At 44.4% G+C, this 20130-nt stretch overlaps 1 protein-coding gene across 1 annotated transcript; it reads right to left on the bottom strand.

Moving 5' to 3' along the window:
- Positions 1-52: 52 nt before the first annotated feature.
- LOC133957211 (proline-rich transmembrane protein 3) lies at positions 53-17823 on the bottom strand. The gene is made up of 4 exons (XM_062392684.1): positions 17423-17823; positions 8230-9090; positions 7670-7948; positions 53-4687 (listed from the first exon to the last, which is right to left on the bottom strand). The coding sequence occupies exons 2-4, from the start codon at positions 9017-9019 to the stop codon at positions 2649-2651; spliced, it is 3108 nt and encodes a 1035-aa protein (XP_062248668.1). The 5' UTR covers positions 9020-9090; positions 17423-17823; the 3' UTR covers positions 53-2648.
- Positions 17824-20130: the final 2307 nt, after the last annotated feature.

The following is a 20130-nucleotide window of genomic DNA, read 5'->3' as shown; positions in this document are numbered from 1 at the left end:
ACCGTTTCCATTTTGTGAAAAAACACAACAGAAAAATATGACAGTCAGGAGATTTTGAGGTTCCTCATTTTTATTTTGGATCCAGACACAAAATGCGGCAAGAAATACAAGAACAGAAGTTCAATGAGCAAAAGAAATGAATCAAACTAACACTGTACTCCTGCACTGCGGCTACAGACTGGAGAGGGTACAATGATTTGTATTTTCTATGGCACATACTGCTGCGTAGAGGGGAGAACACTGTGGGGCGCTGAGGTACCACCCTGGTCATGAAGAAAAATGTGTAATATTGAGGACTGGGGCACTGAAATCGTACAGGTGCATTGGAATGTTGACAACACAAGGCCATTGTACTGCAAAATACTAAACAAGTCAAATATCTCACATCACTGGGAGGAGCTGCAAGTCACCCTGAGGTAACTGGAAAACAAGTCATGGATTGGCTCTCAGCGGTAACAGGGGCATGAGTTACGTTTTACTCCAAACTCCACTTGGGATAAAATGTCAAAATATAATAAGATATTAACACAAGCATCCAAAGTAGCATTTCAGGTAGAAGAGTCTCAGTTTTCAATAATCGTAGTAGTTTTCAATAAATCCTTGCAACTTTAAAACTGAACAATGGGAACCACCGGCTTAATTTCAGGAAAAAAGACAAACTAGTGTGTTTTGTTTGTTTCTTTACAAATGTCGTTGAAATCATTTAATGACAGAAACAATTTAATAGAAATCCAAATCCTGCGGACCACGGCCATCAGATCTTCTTTGGAAAAACCAGTATCATTATTACAATCCTGAGCACAGTCCAGGAAGTCCTCGATATGCACGTCATCTCAATCGGATCAAAATAGCGCAACGTTCTGCAAAAGCATTACTTCAGATTGTCTTTCACAGTTACAACTATTGACTGTTTCAATTACACCTTTATTCATGAACATCAAAAATAACTGTATTTACATCGTCGCTTATACATCGTATAGTTGAAGGACATTTCCCCCTAGAGTAGTAAAATACTTTAGTGCTCAGGCGTTCAGTTAAGTGCTCTGATAATAATTAACTAGAACAGTTCCCAGGTTCATGCCAGGCCAGTCGTGTGTGCTGCAGCCAGTGGGGCAGTAAAAAACGTACATTAAATACATTTTTCATTTACATAATCACTTTACAACACGTTCTTTTGTTTATTTTATTATTATTAATATGTAATAACAATAAAATTGGTCGACTGATCCAATCAAAGCTGTAACATTAGATCATCTGCGAACAGGCCACCGCCGAGACCCAGCCATTAGTAATACGTGATGCAAGGCCGTATTTTAAAAGAGATAGTATTCTTGAATCAAATCAAGATACACAGGCACAGTTACTGATGTCGTAGGCTCTTGCATTGGGAAGACGTTGCACACTGTGAGTACTTTTACTTTGAATACTTTAAGTATAATTAAAAACAAGTACTTAATAATTTTAGTCAAGGAGAAATTTTGTTGTGGTACTTTTACTTGAGTACAATTTTTTTGTCCATTTATTTGTACTTTTACCACAGTAAAATGTTTGAATACTTCCTACACCACTGGCTGCAGCTCTGCAAAGCTGTGAAGCGTCTTATTAGAGAAGAGATCAAACTGTGTGAATCGACTCAATGCAACTGATTAGGATTCCTATTCTAAAGTTAGATTCTGTAAAAATGCATTCAGAGGCTTCAGTTGTACATTAGTTGCAGGAGCTTTGTCTTAACAGCAAAAAGTCAAGATGAAATGCATTTACCTCACATGTGAATGCTTGGAATTCATTTCCCGCATAAGCATGCGTCTGCATGTCTCTGACTGTTGTTCACTGCCTGCATCTTTATGTAACTAGCTTCACATCGACATACAAGGCAAAATAGACGACGACAACAACAACAGCGGCAGCATGTTAAGAGCTTAGAAGTAGTAATCCATAGCTGAGTCACTATGATACTGGTTAGACGCTATAGAAAGTTAACCCAAACAATGGGTTTGTAAAACCATTAAAAATAGCACAGAACCGACCGTGGTCATGTATGGCACATCACAGAGCAAACTGAAACATGAAAGACGGAGAATAAACTTCATGAAAGCAATGAAATTCACGACTGTTGACATGCAGACATGTTTTCACGAAGACGATATCGAAAATGGAGCCACATTGAAACTTATTAAAACTCAGAAAGTAAATACAAATAGTTTCATGTTGACGTTATTCATGATATGAAACTATCACATCGATTTCTTACTTGATGGTTGAATTAAATCTATATCCATGACAAATTTCACTCCTACATATACTGAACAGCTGTTCTCAAGTGTAGGCAATGTGTGTATGGTCCCATTGTTATTGAAGTTGTGTTAATGTAATGCCAGTGTGTGAGTGTGTGTGTGTGTGTGCGTGTGCGTGTGTGGGGGCATTTGAAAACAAAAAGAGTTCGTGAGAGATGGAGAGTTGTTGTTTATCTGTGCTTTAGCTCTCAGTTTTACTCCCAGAGTAAAATATTTAACATTTCGGTTCCACAAACACAGTTGTTGAATCCTTAACAAGGTAAACAGATTTTCCTAATATTTGTTAAAGGAACAGCGTTTGTTAAATGGGCGTGTCTGATGTTGAGTCATTGGTCCTCATGTCCACAGTCTGGTTTATAAGTCAATGATTTCACTGCTCACACTGGCAGAGTCATCATGTCGACTGACCTCCAGGTAACTCCGTGATCCCGCCGGCCTCCCAGCCCTTCCCCGCACCCTCTCTGAGTCAGGCGTGATGAATGGCCGCGTGTCATCCACTCCGTCGTCCCCCAGATGCCCAGTAGATATTCTGGTGGGACGAAGCGACACAGGGCAGGACACTGATGAGGGAACACTTGCCACCCCGTTCCCAGCCCACCTGTTACCCTGATGGGAAGGTGTGGGGGGAGCAGTCACCTGCCTACTTGGTACACTGCTGAGTATGCTGCCACCTAGTGGCATGGACGACTCTGTCGGGGCCTCGCTGCTCTCAGAGAGCATCTGAGGATCACTGTTCCTGCGGAGCCAGGGTCCCTGGCTGCCCCCTGAGCCCGGGGAGGGAGACTGCGAGTTTTGGTTGTAAGGATAAAATAGGCTGCCTCCTTCCAGTAGGTGCCCCCTGTGCAGAGCCTCATCAATACTGCGGGTCAGGTTGATGGGAGAGGGGGGGCGTAGATCAAAGTCACACAGAGACAGGGAAGTGTCCTTATCCTGATCCAGGCTGCCACTCACTGAGCGCTGAGGAGGACGTCCCAGCGCCTGCAGTCTCAGCAGGGAGCCTGTGGAGCCATCAGATACGCCTCGTTCTGCAGAGTGGCCCCTATGGTTGCGTCCCCTGTTGTTGTCTTTGACGTAGCGTGGCACGGCAGTGACCTGCTCGTGGTTCTGGTTCCTGATCAGACTTTTACTGATATCAGCTCCAGGACGTTCCTGACCAGCCCAGTTGTTAGGCATCTCCCCTGGTGCTCCTGGTCCACCTCCTCCTCCTCCCCCCCCTCCTCCTCCTACCCCATTGCTCTCAGATTTTCTGCAAGGCTTCACTTTCAGGCTCTGCACTATCTTGGACCAGCAGGTATGTCTTTGAGTGGACCCTACAGATTGGCCAGGGGATGGCACGTCTCCAGCGGCTCTGCCATCTGCTCCACCCTCCTCCCTTCCCTGGTAACCTTGGGGCCTCCAGAAAAGCCAAGAACTCAGGAGAAGGAGCGAGAACCCCCAGGAGAGCTCCAAGAGCCGGGCCCAGAAGTGAACCAGCCACCATCCCCAGTTGAAGTGTGTCCAGTCCCCTAGAAGCCCATAGAGCCATAAGGTGGCATAAACATGCAGCCCACAGCACAAGGCCCCCACCACTGCACACACTGCCAGGACTCTCCCCAGGACCACGCCTATCCTCCTGCTCCCTGTCCAAGCCTTCCTCATGCCCTGTTCAGGGACTCCAGGCTGGGGAAGCGGTGGGCAGCGTATACGTGGAAAGACGTAGCAGAGAAAACCCAGACAGAGAGCCAGGCCCCAGCACAGCGACAGGACCTGCAGGGTGACGGGCACCACAGGGGACAGGGCTGGGGAGAGCAGATCGGCTGCCAGCAGCAGGGTGCACTGCAGCACAGCCAACACAGCCACCAGAGGAGGACGCTCCATGGTTGAAGGTAACAAACTCACCCCTGCCACCCTTATGGCCAACAGTGCCAGGGCAGCATGCGTCCACACCAGCAGGTGTAGGGGCAAGTTGTAGAGCACCATAACTGCAGGGCGGGGGAGCAATTTCCGTGTGCCATAGGGGTCAATTAGAAACAGAGCTGCCCTAAGGCCTCCGGCTAGAAACAATAGAGCGTTGGCGAGTGCAACAGCACCCCGATGTGGACAGTTTGTGGCAGGGGACAGGGTGAGGCCGAGAGCAGCTCCTGCAAACAGGAGGAGGAAGAGACTTGCTGAACCGTAGACATGAAGCTCCCAGGCGAATGCCAGCGTCCGGCTCAGGTCACCCCAGTACAGATAGGTTTCATTAGAGGGACTGGCGCTGGGAGAGGGAACTGGGTTATAAGTAGCGTGGGGAGCTTGGTGAGGATGTCCCAGGAGAATGGAGCGGTTCTTCTGACCAATACCACTCTGGTAGGTGGGGAAAATCCTTATCCGGGTGACTGGGACTACACCGGTGGTGAGGAAGGGAGGTTTTCCTAGAAAAAAAAAGAAGAAAAAGAGATTTGTTTCGTTGGTTTTTAAATTTACGTAAATCAAATGTTACTGAATATAATTCAACTGAAAGATTGACCGATACCAAAAAAAGGACATGAATTATATTCAAAGCCACTAGAGGGGAGTAGCTCCACATCTATGTCATTAACCAGAGTCATCTGACACTCGAGTAATTCTAAACAGACACAGAACACATATGCTGACAAGGTTTAATTAAGATATAAAACTAATAAATACTCAATAACACCTGGTTTAAAAATCTTTTTCAGTAAGCGAGCAAAGATTCAGTCATGTAGCACATTTCATTCAAGGTGGAAGCAGAATGTGCTGCACAAAGCATGAGCAAGATAAACATGAGACACAGATTAAAACAAACACGCAGATGCATGAAGATGCAAAAGATCTATAACTATATAACATGACCTAATATAAAAATAACAGACCTAAGCCACAGCCAATGTTCCTTAATTCAGGTCGGTATTATGAACTACGAAAACTCACACACAACTCCACACGTGAGCCGAAGACACAACAACTCAGCTAACACACGTCTGAGCCAAGGTCTGATTAGGTTTAAATAATAATTTAAATAGAAACAAGCCTTAACTCATTAAATACAAATTGAAACAGGAATCACGAAGAACAAATCATAAACGTTATTCTCATCACTACATCAGAGATTTTGCTGAGCGAATCTCTCCCGGATATCTGCGCAGTTATTGGGATTTAATTGGATTAGACTACGTAATTAATGTTACATACTGCAGCACAATGGCACAATGCATCGGAACCAGGAAATCTCTCTGCAAAGCATAGATCCCTAAATGAGACGAGACGTCTCTTTGACAACAGCGCAGCACATTGTGTCTCTATCTCAAACCGTCTCATTGTGTTTGTTCAAGGCACCACACCTCCAGCAAAAGGCTGGAAACAACCAACAACATTACAGTCATAGAGCCGTTCATCACTAACGCTTTGTCAGCTTCTCAGCTACATAGATAACAGCATAAAAGACCGTGACATACAAATGGAAATTTTGACTTTAAGTGAACAATAATAACACTTAATAATTTTAATAATTTAAAAGGATTGAATGACAAGAAAACAAACATGGCTCAGTGACTGATGGGGCATGAAGAAATAGGTGTAACCTATAGAGGCATCTAGGATTATTCATGAGGAGCTGACTCAGACTTGTGACATGATATCTGCACATTTAAAAGAATCACAACTTGTATAACGTATTTTAACAGCTGTGTACTACTAACCCTGGATGGAAGCGATGACTGCTATCATTGTTGTATGGCCTAGCTCAGGTTAAACCCATTGACAAACAACAGAGGATGAATGTCATATGGAAGTTAATCTAGGATTTAGTTTGACAGTCACAAGCAAATCAAAGTTTTCAAAGTTTGCTGCTGTAATTCGTTTGTTTTTTCTCTTCGCCTTGGTGAACTCCTCCTGCTCTTTCATGTGATGGTCCTACAAGTGCTTTATGGGATGGCTGGTGTTGTAATTGGCAAAACTAGCGCCATCTACTTCTCAGACGGAATCGCTGCCATTCTAGCTTGCCTTGCCCTGGCTAACGCTACACTACCAGAAATCACTCAAAGAAACAGCACTTGCCAATGGCAGTACAGCGCAACTGTTGTTTTGGAGCAGTTAAGAGGAAGAAGTGATTTCCGGGAGAAAGAAAAACTGTAATTTCAAGTCATTGCATTGGATCGGGTCATAGATTCACGCACTCGCCGATGCCTGACCCAGTATCGGTGCCGGTATCCGATCAGAACATCTCTATTTTACGCGCACATTTAACTTGATGGATGGTGGAACTAAATGATCGGTGCTGCTAAAAACACACAAACCACTAGCCGCTGAAATCACAGAGGAGTTCATCCCCCTGTAGAAGACAAGCTCACTAATGACTCACTCCAACATGTGTTTCAATTCCTGGCTCTGTCCCGGCACTCCGTCCCTCCTATTACAAACCTACCCACCACCACCACCCACCCACACACTCATTTCACTTTCAGACTCACATAGGCGAGCGCCGCACACAGATCACACACACATTTCTTTATTTTTTTTAAAGGTATGTTTCACTTCCTTCCCTGAAACTCCTTTTTTTCCTCAAAGGAGCAAAATCCAGACACATTCCAGATGTGCTGATCACATTTCACAGCTGGATACAATTAAACGTACCCACACCCTCGAGTTTTTTTCACTGCTTTATACTGTATGTCCACACATTGCAATGAACTATTAAATAAATATATCCTGCTCAATCTAATAGGAACTACAATCATGTTTATGGCCCTGATACAAATGTGAGCAGATATGTACTGTACAAACTGCTACTCTTGGACACAGGAAGTTATTTCTTTAAATGAGCTGCTAAAGGCCCATTTAAAGACTTTATAGGTTCTCTTGGGGCCGAAGAGCCCGAGTGTTTAAAAGTAGTTATGATGTTGTTCTCCTGGTATCTAAGAGACTGGCTCATGTGTCCCATGTGTCATGCTTTTCCTTTTCCATTTACTTTTCCTCCACTCCGCTCCCTTCATGGCTTTCCTCAGTGCATCTGGTTTTCATTACCTACGCCACTCGCCCGTACCTTTTCCTCTGCCACACTCTCACCCATCCTGTCTGCTCTCTCTCCCAGCTGTATTTCGCAACGCTCTTTTTTTTCAGACCCCACTCGTCTATCTCTTTGCTCGGCTGCAAATCCACCCCCTCCCTCTTTCCTCCCGGTCGTACTTTTCTCCCCTTGCTGTGTCTGTTCCACACAACTACCACCCCACTTTCCACGGAAAAGTGTCTCCACGTTTTCCCCTTCTTTTGAGGCTTTTTTTCCCCTCCAGATTCTTCCAGTAAAAAGTCCCAGCTGCACAAATAATTCCATTTTGAATTATCAGGACAATCTTGCTATCTCCTCATCTATAAAACACAGTACCTTTGCCCCTTACCTGTCCTTGTTGTGCTGGCTGTATTCCCTCCTTGTTGCGTCATTATGTTGGTTGGGTTTGATGCTTTCGAGGACGCTCTCACAGCCGCAACTGTTGTAGTAAGCACAGTAGCTGTAGATGTGGTCGTCACTTGTGGTGTTGTGGTTTTTGAAGGCGAACTCTTCTGGCTTCGGGCAGTGACTGGCCGCTCTGAAGCCTGTGGCTCATTCTCAGGAGACACAATGGTGGTGGTCATCACAGAGTCCTGCTGCGGAGGAAGTGTGCTCGCTGTCAGGTCTCCTAAAATATGGCGAAGAAGGCATAGTTGTTACATGGTGAACATACTTTGAACCAAACAGCACTTTACTATCATGAAGTGATAATCTAACTAATGCAGTGCCCGTTCTAAACCTGCCTGTTTGGAATGAGCTTATTGAATTTGTCGCATGTCCAAATTGCACCAAATTCAACACTGCACTTTCTTTGGACCTTAAGAATACACAATTGAGAAGCTGATGATATGAACAGTTCTTGAGATATGCATACAACATACAGACAAACAGACATATTGGATTTCTCACCTGTTAAAACTACAGTCTGAGGTATTGCTTTCGTCACGACAGGGGACAGTGTTGCTCTCGTCTCTGGTGTCTGTGGTGTTGTTGTGGTTTTACTGGCCGTTGTGAGCACAAACACCGGAGGCTTCACAGTCTGACTCTCAGGTGGTGGTGTCTTTTCGTCAGAACTTTTAGATATCACCGTCTGTGCCTGAGGCCGATACTGCGACATTTCATCGCCAACCGTTGGAGCAGGTGTTTCCTCCTTCACAAGCATTGTTGTTGGAGATAAACCTGATCCTAACCCCTGTGGATCATCATCCTCTGACTCTGGATTACCTGCCTTGTTACCTGCAGGCTCAGCGACAGCAGTGGGAAGAGGTGGAGTCAAGCCCTTTGTAGCAGTGTCCCCCTTTGCAAAGGCCCTGCTGAAGGTTAAACCGGCTGTGTCAGTCCTGGGCCTGGAGGCAGTCGGTTTGGTTGAAACTGTCCCGATGCTGAGGTTCTTTGCAGAGAGGCCGGATATAAAAGAAGGAATGGACTGCACAGTGGGACGGGTCACTCTTTGCCCCTGTTGCACTGCATTCATACTCTTCAGCCTATCCCGGACTGTCGCTCTGACGGGCACATCACTGCGCCCTCTGGGAGGTAAAGAGGGCCAGAAACTAACAGTTTGCTTGGTTGGTGGAGGTGAAGAATTAATTGGCAGGTCGAGAGGAGGAAATGACGAGGAAGAGCCGATGATGGTCTGGGTATGTGAAGAATGGATGAAGGACAGGAAGAAGCCCAGAAAGAGGAGGGACATGGGAGCCATGGTCTGCCTCTATGTGGCGAGCAGTGACTGGTCCCTCAGTCTGTCTCTGTATCAGTCACACCATCCTTCAGCTGGTGGCAGAGAAAACAGGCACTGTGTTAGTTTCATGGCATAAAACAAGAAACGAGAACATATTATGATATTAAAAAGGGACAGAATACAGTTAAACAACTTAATGTATAAAAGCTCGAGTTAAATTCAGAATCTTTCTCTTATAGAGGAGCAATGGTCATAGTTTGATGAAGGTTGATGTGGTGAATTGTGTGAACATGTGATGCAGTTAAATGTACATTGTGTAACTTTAGTTGCTAAAGATCTCTCAATATAAAAAATTCAAAAGACATCTGTACTGATGAAAATCTACCTGCCGCTGCTCCTGCTCAAATAATCCTCACTGACGAGGTAATGAATTAAAGTCTTAAATATTAAATCCTGACACAGCCAATGATAATCGTTATCCATTACAAGTGACCACTAGAAACATTGAAAGTAAAAAACAGCCAACTGGCTAGCAGTGGGTTATTCCTGCTTCATATGCCGTTTGCAGAGCCACGGGAAAAACTAGGATGATGCTATTAAAAGACGATCAAAATGAAACTGGGAGGTTTATGTGTTTTAAGGGGCGTAGCTTTAACGAGAGGGCCGATGGGACGTGACACGTTGTTTAATGTCAAACTGTAGCCTGCTTTTGCTTTTCCAGAATTACCAACCCTAGCTTTAATAAGGAATGATTACATGATAGCAGACACACAGGGTGTGGCCAGGTATAAGGTTTCAGAATGAATGTCCCACAGACAAACACAATGGCAAGAGTTCAACTTCTAAAGTTATATAACAAGCACTGTCAAAACCAACAGGAGTCACAGATGGTTTCATTCAGTAGCAGATGGACGAATTCAGTTTTTTTCCACACCATCTATTCCCTGCCATAAAATGTTCTTTGGTTGAATATCAGTTTCTTTTTCTTTCTCCGCTCCACTGCTTTTTCTGATAGTTATGTTTGAGTCACGGATGCCAGGAGCATCGGGAGTGTGGTGAAGCTCAGAGGGCCCGGTGCCACACAGAAACCCCCCAAGCTCCTGAGGATTACACAATCCCAACAGTCATCAACCTAAACAGCTGCCGGCCGCTTCCCAACATGCACCTCTTATCAAAAAACACCCTTTTTCTGTTACTATTTCAGCCCAAGACTTACGTCAAACTCTCCCTTGTTCACACTTGTGTCTGCCTATGACTCACTGTGGGAGATAACCTCGGGGGGCAGAGTCAGGATCATATCGAAACTTCAACCTGAAACAGCAGGAGGGGAAGCACATAAAAAGCGCCTATGGGAGAGTCCATTCTGCTGCAGATGACTCACCGAGGCCTCATTCACAGCCCTGGTGTCTAGTTCTCTGAGAAATTACTGCAGCTGTGCACCAACGTTGGTGTGCACGTGCATGAGAGACGCAGTGAGTATATGGAAAACATGTTTAAGGGAATGTGTGTGCACAAGGGGTCAGTCACCAAGCAGGAAGTTCCTGAGCATACTGTAGGTATGTGAGAAGATTCAGACCCATGCACAGCAAGTAGAGTCTCTGCTAGAACTTGTCACCTTAACTCATGTTTTGATTCCCTGTTTGCTCAATGTTTATTTTCCTTCCCGTCTTAACCACCTCCTCTGCTCTCAGTGCAGTCGGCTGTTAGCCAATGCAATCTCTGATAAGTTCCAGTTTTTCCTCCCGTCTTTCTTTTACTCATGCCCCCCATTTAGCTGGAATTATTTCACCACAGTGCTGCAGCATGCTCCTGGATGAAGGTTGAAAGAAAGCCCCGCAGATAACGAGAGATAAGTCGAAAAACAGGAGGTAGATGTAAGAACGTGGAGATAAGAAAAGAGAGGTTCACTGGGAGGACGGGGCTGCAGGAGGATTGGGGGGGCTGGGCTGGAAGGTCGGAGAAGACGGAGGAGAAGCAGTGATGGTAGTGAATCTGACAGTGGAGGATACGGGGAAGGGAGGGGGCAGGAATTTAAGGGATCTGTGACAAAATTAAGACGGAGAGAAGCGGCGAAAGCTGTAAATTTAGAACATGTGGACAGGGGCGGGGGGGAAGGCGAGGTTGACAGAAACTGTCAGAAACAAGAAGCAGAAATGTTCCGATACTAATACCAAGATTGGAAATGCCACCAGCAATGCTGAAAACACCGGAAACCATGTCGTTAAAGTGTATTTGTGATTTGGCAATATTGGATAGTCCCTCAAGCAAAACAGCGATGTGTACTGCAAGACGTCAGTACTGAGGGGTGGTGCAGCATTAGCACTTTCACAGATACTTGAAGGAAATACTTTGTACATGTGTATTTATAGTTTTATGTGTTATTTTTCAGTTAATACTCTCAAACTATGGCATTTATTCTCTGTTTGTATCTGTTTTTCAAAGGGTTTAACCTGAGCCAGGCTACACGACAATGAGAGCTATCATCAGTTCCCTTTAGTGTTAGCAGCATAAAATACGTTATACAGGCTGTAGGCAAAGTTCAGGGGTCTTTATCGGAAATGGTAGAGGTAGGGAATTGTATTGAAACATCTCTACTGAGACACAGAATATCTGCGAGGAAGAGTCACGAGGAAATTACAGCAGGTTTCACGATGAACAAGTTTGTTATGGTCCAAGCAGAGAAATCTGTGCAGGGAAGGCATGCGGGGAAACTGAGCCTGCTTCACCTTTGCTCTGATGGTAACTGGTAGCTATGGAGTCGCTGGCAGATGGAGATAAACACCCTGACTATTGAGAAATGGATTTTAGTAAACATACCAGTATCTTGATTTGAAGTAATCCAGCGCGAGTCAGCCTTAAACGTGCATGACACCAAAGGTAGTGGTGATTAATGAGTCTGGAAGGCATTAAGTATAAACTCTAGTGAGAAGCAAAAACACTGCTGCTGTATTAAAAAAGCTGTCAGCGCTAATCTCATCTATGTAAACGGGTCAAATGCACGAACAAAGAGCCACACACACAGCAGCGGTTTCTCAAAAGGTTTTTCTTGACTGGATCTTGACAATTTTACCACAAATTTCCACTGAAGAAATAAATGTGAGAGTAAATGAAGCAGACTGGCAGCTCCTCTTTAACAGTCTGAATTTCAAACTGGGAACAGACCTGGTGGATTTCATTTCTAACCAAAACACTACAAAGACGAGATCGGTGTAATCAGCTGGTTATGTGTTTGGATTGAATGTAGACCTACATGCTCTCAGCCAACCACAGCAGATGCTTGTATTGAATATCCTTTCAACAGTGGGTGAAACACACAGATACACACACACACACAGACACACATACATAGAAGTAAGACAGCACGTCCCTATGTGACTGTCCAGAGGAGGAGAAGGCAGCAAGTGTATTTTTATCACATTTAGCCCCTCAGGGCCGTGGCACACATCACTCTGGATTTAATTTGTATCCGTGCTTTGCATGTTGTGCGGATGTCGTCACTCTCTTTCGCACAATACACTCTTTATCCAGGGCAGGAAAGGCCCATGGATGAAATCCAATGTTACAGCAGTGGGCAACAATCTGAAGATTACTATAAACTCCTCGCCCACAGTATAGACCGGCTGGTTATATCATCATCTGAGTCAGTGCAACAGCAGCTGCTACTAATCTGTTAATCGTCGGAGTAGTTATGCTATGTCTACGCTAATGCATTAATATGAAGAGTTAATGCCACTTTACATAAAGAGACAGGCAGATAGGATGGGGCGCAGAGAGAGGTGGGGTTTGGAGAACTCTCTCTCACACACACATGCACACACACTGTGGCAGTGCAAAAATTCGATTAATTTCACTGAATGTTTCAAGGGACAGTCCCTAGTCCATTTGGGAACAGAAGAATCTGTGTCTTTGCAACAAAGACTGGTCAAATCTACCCTGGGTATTGAGCCTCAACTCTGAAATGTCCGTAATGTTTCTAAGAACAGACTAAGAACTGTGAAGTACTGAAAGACAGGATTGAATGTATAGTCGGATATGTCTTTTATTTTATTGGAATAAACTCTGACAAGGTTGTTATATTTTCATTGCACGTTTGTTGTCTCTTAGTTAGCAGCATTACACAAAAAAAATTACCAGATGAATTACCACCAGTCTTGGGTGGAAGGATGCTGTATATGCCAGGGAAGAACCCATTCTATCTTTGAACTATATTTTATGTATACAAAACTTTACAATACATTTACAAATTAACTGTTTTTTATATACATGTACAAACTTGAATTTCTTTTGCAGATTTAAAGTTTACAAAGGTTAAACTCTGGACTTGTTTGTGAACCCCACTCATATGCGTGTTACACATGGTGTAATGTGGGCTCCAAATTTAATAAAAATCCATCCAATATCAGTCCGTCTTGTCACATTTCCTAAATAGCAACATTATGGAGGATTGACAGGAAATATCACAGACACTCTCTGTGCAAAATGTGATGGCAATCCATCGAGACGTTGTTGAGACATTTGAGTCGGGAGCAAAGTGGTCGGACTGACTGATCATCCGATACTCATCCTCGGTGCTGCGTCACTAGCATGGTTAAACATTCATACCCAGCCGTCGTCTTCCTCAGAATATGTGTGAATGCACACATGCTGAGGCTGCGTGTGTCTGGGAATGAAATTACAAGGTCATGTCTTTGAGTGAGTGCCCAATACCTGAGATGACTTTACAGTATCCAGTGTCAAGGAGGCTCACGGTGGAGCACAAACAAAGTCGTAAGCAGAGAGACAGTCAGTCAGCGGAGAGCGACAGCTGGTTAAAGGAAGACGTGGATGAACACAAGAGACAGACCAGGGGGCAATGATAAGAATGAAAGCTTCCCAAAAAAACAGGAGAAGGAAACTGATGGTAGGAATCTGATTACAAGGTGAGAGTGGTACGGACACAGTGTTTCTGCTGGGACAGCAAGAAAAGCAAAGACAGTGGAACAGTAAAGATGGAGAGAGAAGGAAAAGCAGAAAGCGACTGGAATAAACCAGTACAGATCTGGTGGACTCCTGCTGAGCAACTGGGACTCAGACCAAAAGAGCAGTTATGTATTACTGCTTGTCCACCAGCTTTTGCCATACTAATGTATGACTTGTTTGTATTGCACTCTGTGAGGGGAGAGGTGTGACTGTGAGGCAGTGTATGCTTGTTCATTTGTGAGTATGTGAGACATAGGGAGAGAGATGGGGCAGAGGGGAGAAATAGGCGGGGGACCATATGTGGTTTTGTTGGTATGCGAGTGGTGGGGGGAGGTTGCTGGTTTGACCGTTGAAAAATTCCACACCTTGAAATAACATATGGATAGCAAACAGCTCTTCCATTATTTTCTTGCTCATTTTGAAAATATATGGCTACTATATTAATTAATTAAAAATAGACACTTAAAGGTTGTCTTGGGAGCCGCCATGTGTTTTACAGTCGTCCAAACTGGACTAAATAAACACCTTTGGAGTTTTTAAGGCAACTGAAGCCTAACACAGTTTCGCTTTCGTGTTTGGAATGGGAGGGGGAAGTGAGGGGTATTTAGCTGCAACATGCAACTTCACCACTAGATGTCACTACATTCTACACACTAAACCTTTAATCGGTTAATATTCAGTTAATATACATTAAGACATAGTCAAACTCTTCTCCTCTAGACCAAACTAAAAACTGTCCATTTAGCTCTTAAGTGGAACCAAATCCTGGTAAAGATGCCTCTTGTGGTGCTCCACTGCCCCGGGGCGGAGGGGGGACGCCGACCACACAGCGAGGTCATGCTATATGGAGAGGGGAGGCTCCATAACCAATCGTGGATGCTTTTGATCCCCAGTTGAAGCGGATGTCCAGTTTAAAAGTGCTGAGCCCCACAACATCTTTGACTGATGTTCCTCCTTCATGCGAGCCACAGATCAAAAGCTGAAGGAGGTCAGCCTTTAAAGGTTGGGGCGCTTTAACTGTCACTCCAACACACACACACACACACACACACACACACACACACACACACACACACACACACACACACACACACACACACACACACACACACACACACACACACACACACACACACACACACACACACACACACACACACACACACACACACACACACACACACACACACACACACACATAGACAGTCGCACCCCCCTGCATAAAAACACATGCTATGACGATTGTCATGTGATCAGTGTCCCCGGAGAGAAACCTCACCAGAGAGCTGACAACGTCTACAAATATTCAGTGAATTATTATGACATAGTGGGTACTCACATGTTCGAATTACCACGCACACATTCCCAGGATTACAAGCCGAGAGATAGCAAGTCTGGGGACTGATTAAGACAGCTGCTGAACCATGACCAGCCACAAAACACTTGCAGGAAAAGTGATTACAGGCATCGCAACTCATAAAGTGTGTGCCTGCTGCAGGGAGTCAACCATAGCTCCACTTCAACCCAACACTCGCACAGCTGCATTCAATAAAGACTGGTGTGTTAAGTGGTGTGTTGTGTGGCAATCATTTGATTTGCAAGCAAATTGTGTTTTTATGAACATAAAGTGTTATCATGTGCATGGACGTCCTTGGAACTCAATTACAACTCTATTAAAACATTTTATGTTAAGTTCAGCCAACTGGATCAAAAAAAGATCCTGAGCCATGAAAGAGTGGGGGAACAGATGTGTCCAGTGGTTAGTTGGTTTGTGCCTCATCAATATCTTGAGTTATTCTTTACGTTCCTCTACTCTGACAGTCCAGCACTGTCTGTGCTGAGGAGTGTGACAAGTTGGCTATTAACTGGAAGGTATGGTTTAACTATCCTGACAGCTTAAAAGTGTATGAGTGAATGATAACTGTTATTTTACAAGGTAAGCCATTAAAGTAAGACATGTAGACTACTCAATACTGAGGCATGAAGTCAAGGTTCATCTTCAGTCCTGCAACAGCCTTTAACTCTTTCAAACCCCCACTTCTCTACAAAAACACTGTCACCTAAATCTTTTCAGTGGATTGAGCCTTTTTCTCTCATCACAGATTGGTATGAGATGTTTTTCTTTTGATTTCAACTCGTCGTGCTGGGCTCTGCATTAAATCAAGTAGCACTTTGGAGCAGCTCTGTCGGCCTGATCCCAGTAAGAGTGGTCCCCCCCCCCCCCCCCTTTTTAACCCTCCCTCCCTCCGCTGGATGCGTTCAGACCCTGATGAGGAACAGGTGCAGCCAGATCCTCTGAAGTAAACGCTGAGGTTTGGACAACCCTCATAAATGTTCTGTAAACACGTAGACACAACATGTTGCACACATGCGAGCGGTTGCCAAACGTTGAAATACTACTTGTTGCTGTTTCACCACCTAAGTGCAGACAGTTATTTACACTTTGTGGACAGCAGGTGAATAAGAGGTAACATTAACAAAAGAGCCACCAACAGAAAATAGTTGAGTCCTAATCCTGATAAAAACAGTTATGACTCAAAACAGGTTCATAGTTTTAATTGTATCAAAAACAGCTAGTAGTTAGTAACATCAGCAAACATTAGCTAGGAGGTGACTGTACAGTGTTATTTAACCCTGGTTTTAGTATGTTCCATGACCGGCTGACATAATTCACTAATTATAAAGCAGACAAACAACATTACTACGTTCAATCCCATAGACTGAATTATCTATAAGAATGGACAACACGTATCAACTACCGAAATAAAGCCCAAATATCTCGGATACGAACGTCATCATCTTTCAATTTGGAAAGTCTGAGATAAGGAGGTGGAGCCATGGTATCTAGGTCCCGCCTTTACACGCGCTTGAATAATGATGAGTAAGTCTCAGCTGTCAATCACAACGTTTCACCATGTGTTTTACAGCATCAAATAACTATGATAAACAAAACAAAACTTAATTTAGACATCCACCATTTAACACTTCAATGCATAAGATGGACCCCAAATGACACAAACAATCTCAGACATTTATATATTGTGCACTTTTTAGTTTGGTCCATGTCCCATTCACCAACATGGAGGAGGCTGGATTTGTGAACTGTAACGCAGCCAGCCACTAGGTGGCAATATGAGAGTTTGGCTTCACTTCCAGGGAACAGTCATGTCGTCCATCCTCATATTGTCTCTGGTTCATCCTTACTACACCTTATCGGCCCATCAGTCGCTTCTCCTGCACTCCTCGCGACGCGTTACTCCCAACGACAGAGTACGCAAAGCACGGAAATCGATTACAGGTAAATTAGTGGCGGCATTAATGCGTAAACAGCCCGTCAACCCGAAGCAGCGGCGCAGGTAGGGGCTGCGTTACTACGCGTGACTCACTGCGCCAAGTGTCGCCGCATAGCGCAGCTTCTCCACAACTGTTCTCCAAAGTCCACGATGTGTGCCGAGCGGATCGTACCTGCGGGGCCGTGCTGCTCCCTCCAATGGCGTCCTCTGCGGCAGGACACCGGATGCTACGGCATATCCGAAGCGATCCGCGGTTCACCGTCGTTTTATCAGGGCGCGGGACGTGAGAAACGCAGCTCTCACACGCATCCACAGAGCGGGTGTGCGCTCAGCAACCTTGTGCGGCGGCCAGCTCCCTCCAGTCATGAGCCAGTGAGGAGACGTACGCCCCCTCCGACAGACCGCTCCATCTCTCCTCACATCTCTCCCTCCCTCTTTTTTTTTCTGCTCGCAAGCGGATGAACACGGTTGCCTACCTATTAACCTACCGCCCGACACGACTGTTACGCAACAGAGGTCTGTGTCACGCAGTTTCAGGCTCGGGCCCTCATTGTATTTCAGTGCGCGTGTGTGTGTGTGTGTGTTTGTGTGTGTGTTTGTGTGTGTGGGTGTGTGAGTGGGTGTGTAGTCATCCACCTTTTACAGAGGCTTGTTTGGACAGTGCTTTGTGAAAACGTGACGACACTGGCATTGACGTCATCATCATCAGCATAATCGTTGATCTACATCTTATCCGGTTGGACCGGATAAGATGTAGAGATCGTGGAACATCTCTACATCTGAGATCGTTGGAACATGTTTACCTCCAGTGGGATCTGGGCTCTGATCCAAAACTATAAGGATACTACTTCAGCTGTTCTCAGACATGTCCTGAACTCCAGATAATCTCCTGAAATTAACCGGAGGTGTTGTAGGTGTTAAAAACAAATGTCAGATTCATTTGCTGTGAATATTTTTCTGAGTTTCTCGTGTCAGCCCCAATAGAAGGTCTGGATAACGTCGGAATGAGCCCATGACAGCAGGAGAATCCTCCAGAGGATTCATCAGCGAGCAGATGGACGTTTTGTTGACAGGCCACAAACCTTAAAACTTGAAGAAAAAAAAAGAATACAAATAGCTAAGGATAAAAAGAGGAGCAATACATGAAGAAGTCTTAGAAAGAAAACCAGTGTCTAGGGCTTTTGGTGATACGTTGTGATGGTGGTGCTGATGAGCCTTTAACAGGTGATAAGCGTGAAACAGCCTTTGTTTAACTTACATTTTGTTGTTATTTGGGCTGTTATGGAACAATAAAAAAACACTTTGTGGTTTTTCAGTGACATACCATTAGACAATTGAGGTGTGAACAGGTAGAGGCATGTGGAGACAGGTGAGGAGGCACCTGACTGGTCTGGTGCAGCCGCAGTGAGGACAATCAGCTTGGATCAGAGCCGTGCAGGAAACTCAAGCCGCCCTCCCCGTCACCCTCTCCTGTCCTCCAACCAGGGATGGCAGAAGTGGGGAGCGAGCTGCTCTGAGCCAACATGATACTGCTTCCTCATGCTGCACCTTGGCTCCGTGCCCTCCACTTCATCCTCCGCCGGATTGTCTATCTGTCCTGCACAAACACTATAGACTCTCATAACCGTCACACTCTCTCACCCCCTCCCCCCTCCCATGTTTGTCACTTTCATTAGATTGTCTGCACTGTACACTCAAGTCCTGAAATAACCTGCGAGGCTCAGAGGATTGTCCTAATGCCATTATATTACTACTGAAGCAGCAGGAGAGACACTGAAGGGTTAGGACAGGAGGAGCGGGGACACTTCAAGATGCTAATCAGATTTATTGCACATGGATTATGTGTAATAGTCTCGAGGTGAGGGATAAGTGAGCAAACAGTACATATTAAAGACGCTCACCTCAAGGGAACGAATAGAGAATGGATGTTTACGTGATGCTTTTGCAAGAGATATCATGTAATCTAGAATATTAACACAAAAAGGCATTTTGTGTCTTTACATTTAAATATCATCTGCTACTCACCTCCTTGGAGAATGAATTGATTGTTATCCAGTTCTATTTCTAAAAAGACGACTCATCTTCTGTGCTGCATTTGATTTATCTGACATAATAACGGCCCGATACGTTGCTCCCCTTAAACGGGTGTTTCTTGTTCTCTGAGTTGAATGTTAGTTGATTAAAATACAGGAGAGCTCAGGTGGGTCCAAACAAAATGATAAATAAGATATTTGAACATTTGTGTCATGAGGTGACCCAGTTTTCAAGTGTTTCCAATTAGTGTGCAAACTTTGTTTTCACAAACTGTTTTATATCTAATCAAACACACAAACATGGGTGCACATTTTCTTATCCATCTCGCAATGTTAAAGAAAGGTTGATGCTTGTCTGCGGAGAGCTGGTCGTGTAATGTTTTCAATTTTTTTTCCACTATTCCAAAATTGACTGAAATATTACTTATATTTGCCAAACGATAGTGGAAAAGTGCCTTAAATCATATTTTCTTTAATCTCTTTCAGAAATGTGGTTCAGGGTTAGGGTTAGGAATGTGTTTACATTTGGAGGGAGAGCTGAAGTTACCCATTTATAGTAAGGGGTCACAAGACAAAATCTTTAGGAACCACTTATTTTGCCTTATACTGCATTTGCAGCTACAGGTTTTAAAAAAAAACAGTGGCTATACTAATAAAATACTCAACCAATCAGGTACTTTTACCTCTGCAAGCATTTTTGTAAAGTTCTACCCCCAACCACGAACTGTTTTGGGGTGTAAAAAGAATTAAACAAAACCTTATTTAGACCCTGGTCCCCATAGTGGAAACGCAAGGAGTTCCCTAAAAGGTTTGTAGATCTTGGGGAAAGTTACTACAGTCGTAACTC

This window comes from Platichthys flesus, chromosome 7, assembly GCF_949316205.1.
Source record: "Platichthys flesus chromosome 7, fPlaFle2.1, whole genome shotgun sequence".
Classification (NCBI taxonomy): domain Eukaryota; kingdom Metazoa; phylum Chordata; class Actinopteri; order Pleuronectiformes; family Pleuronectidae; genus Platichthys; species Platichthys flesus.
The sequence above is the reverse complement of the archived record's forward strand: the minus strand, read 5'-3'. Positions and strand labels throughout refer to the sequence as shown.

What these genes read in the sequence shown, in the direction of transcription:
- LOC133957211 (XM_062392684.1), bottom strand. Translation starts at nt 9,019, where the DNA reads ATGGCTCCCATGTCCCTCCTCTTTCTGGGCTTCTTCCTGTCCTTCATC. An exon ending in TCAGACTGTAGTTTTAACAG is followed by an intron (nt 7,949 to 8,229) that starts GTGAGAAATCCA and finishes GCCATATTTTAG; the next exon opens with GAGACCTGACAGCGAGCACA. An exon ending in AGCCAGCACAACAAGGACAG is followed by an intron (nt 4,688 to 7,669) that starts GTAAGGGGCAAA and finishes TTTTTTTTCTAG; the next exon opens with GAAAACCTCCCTTCCTCACC.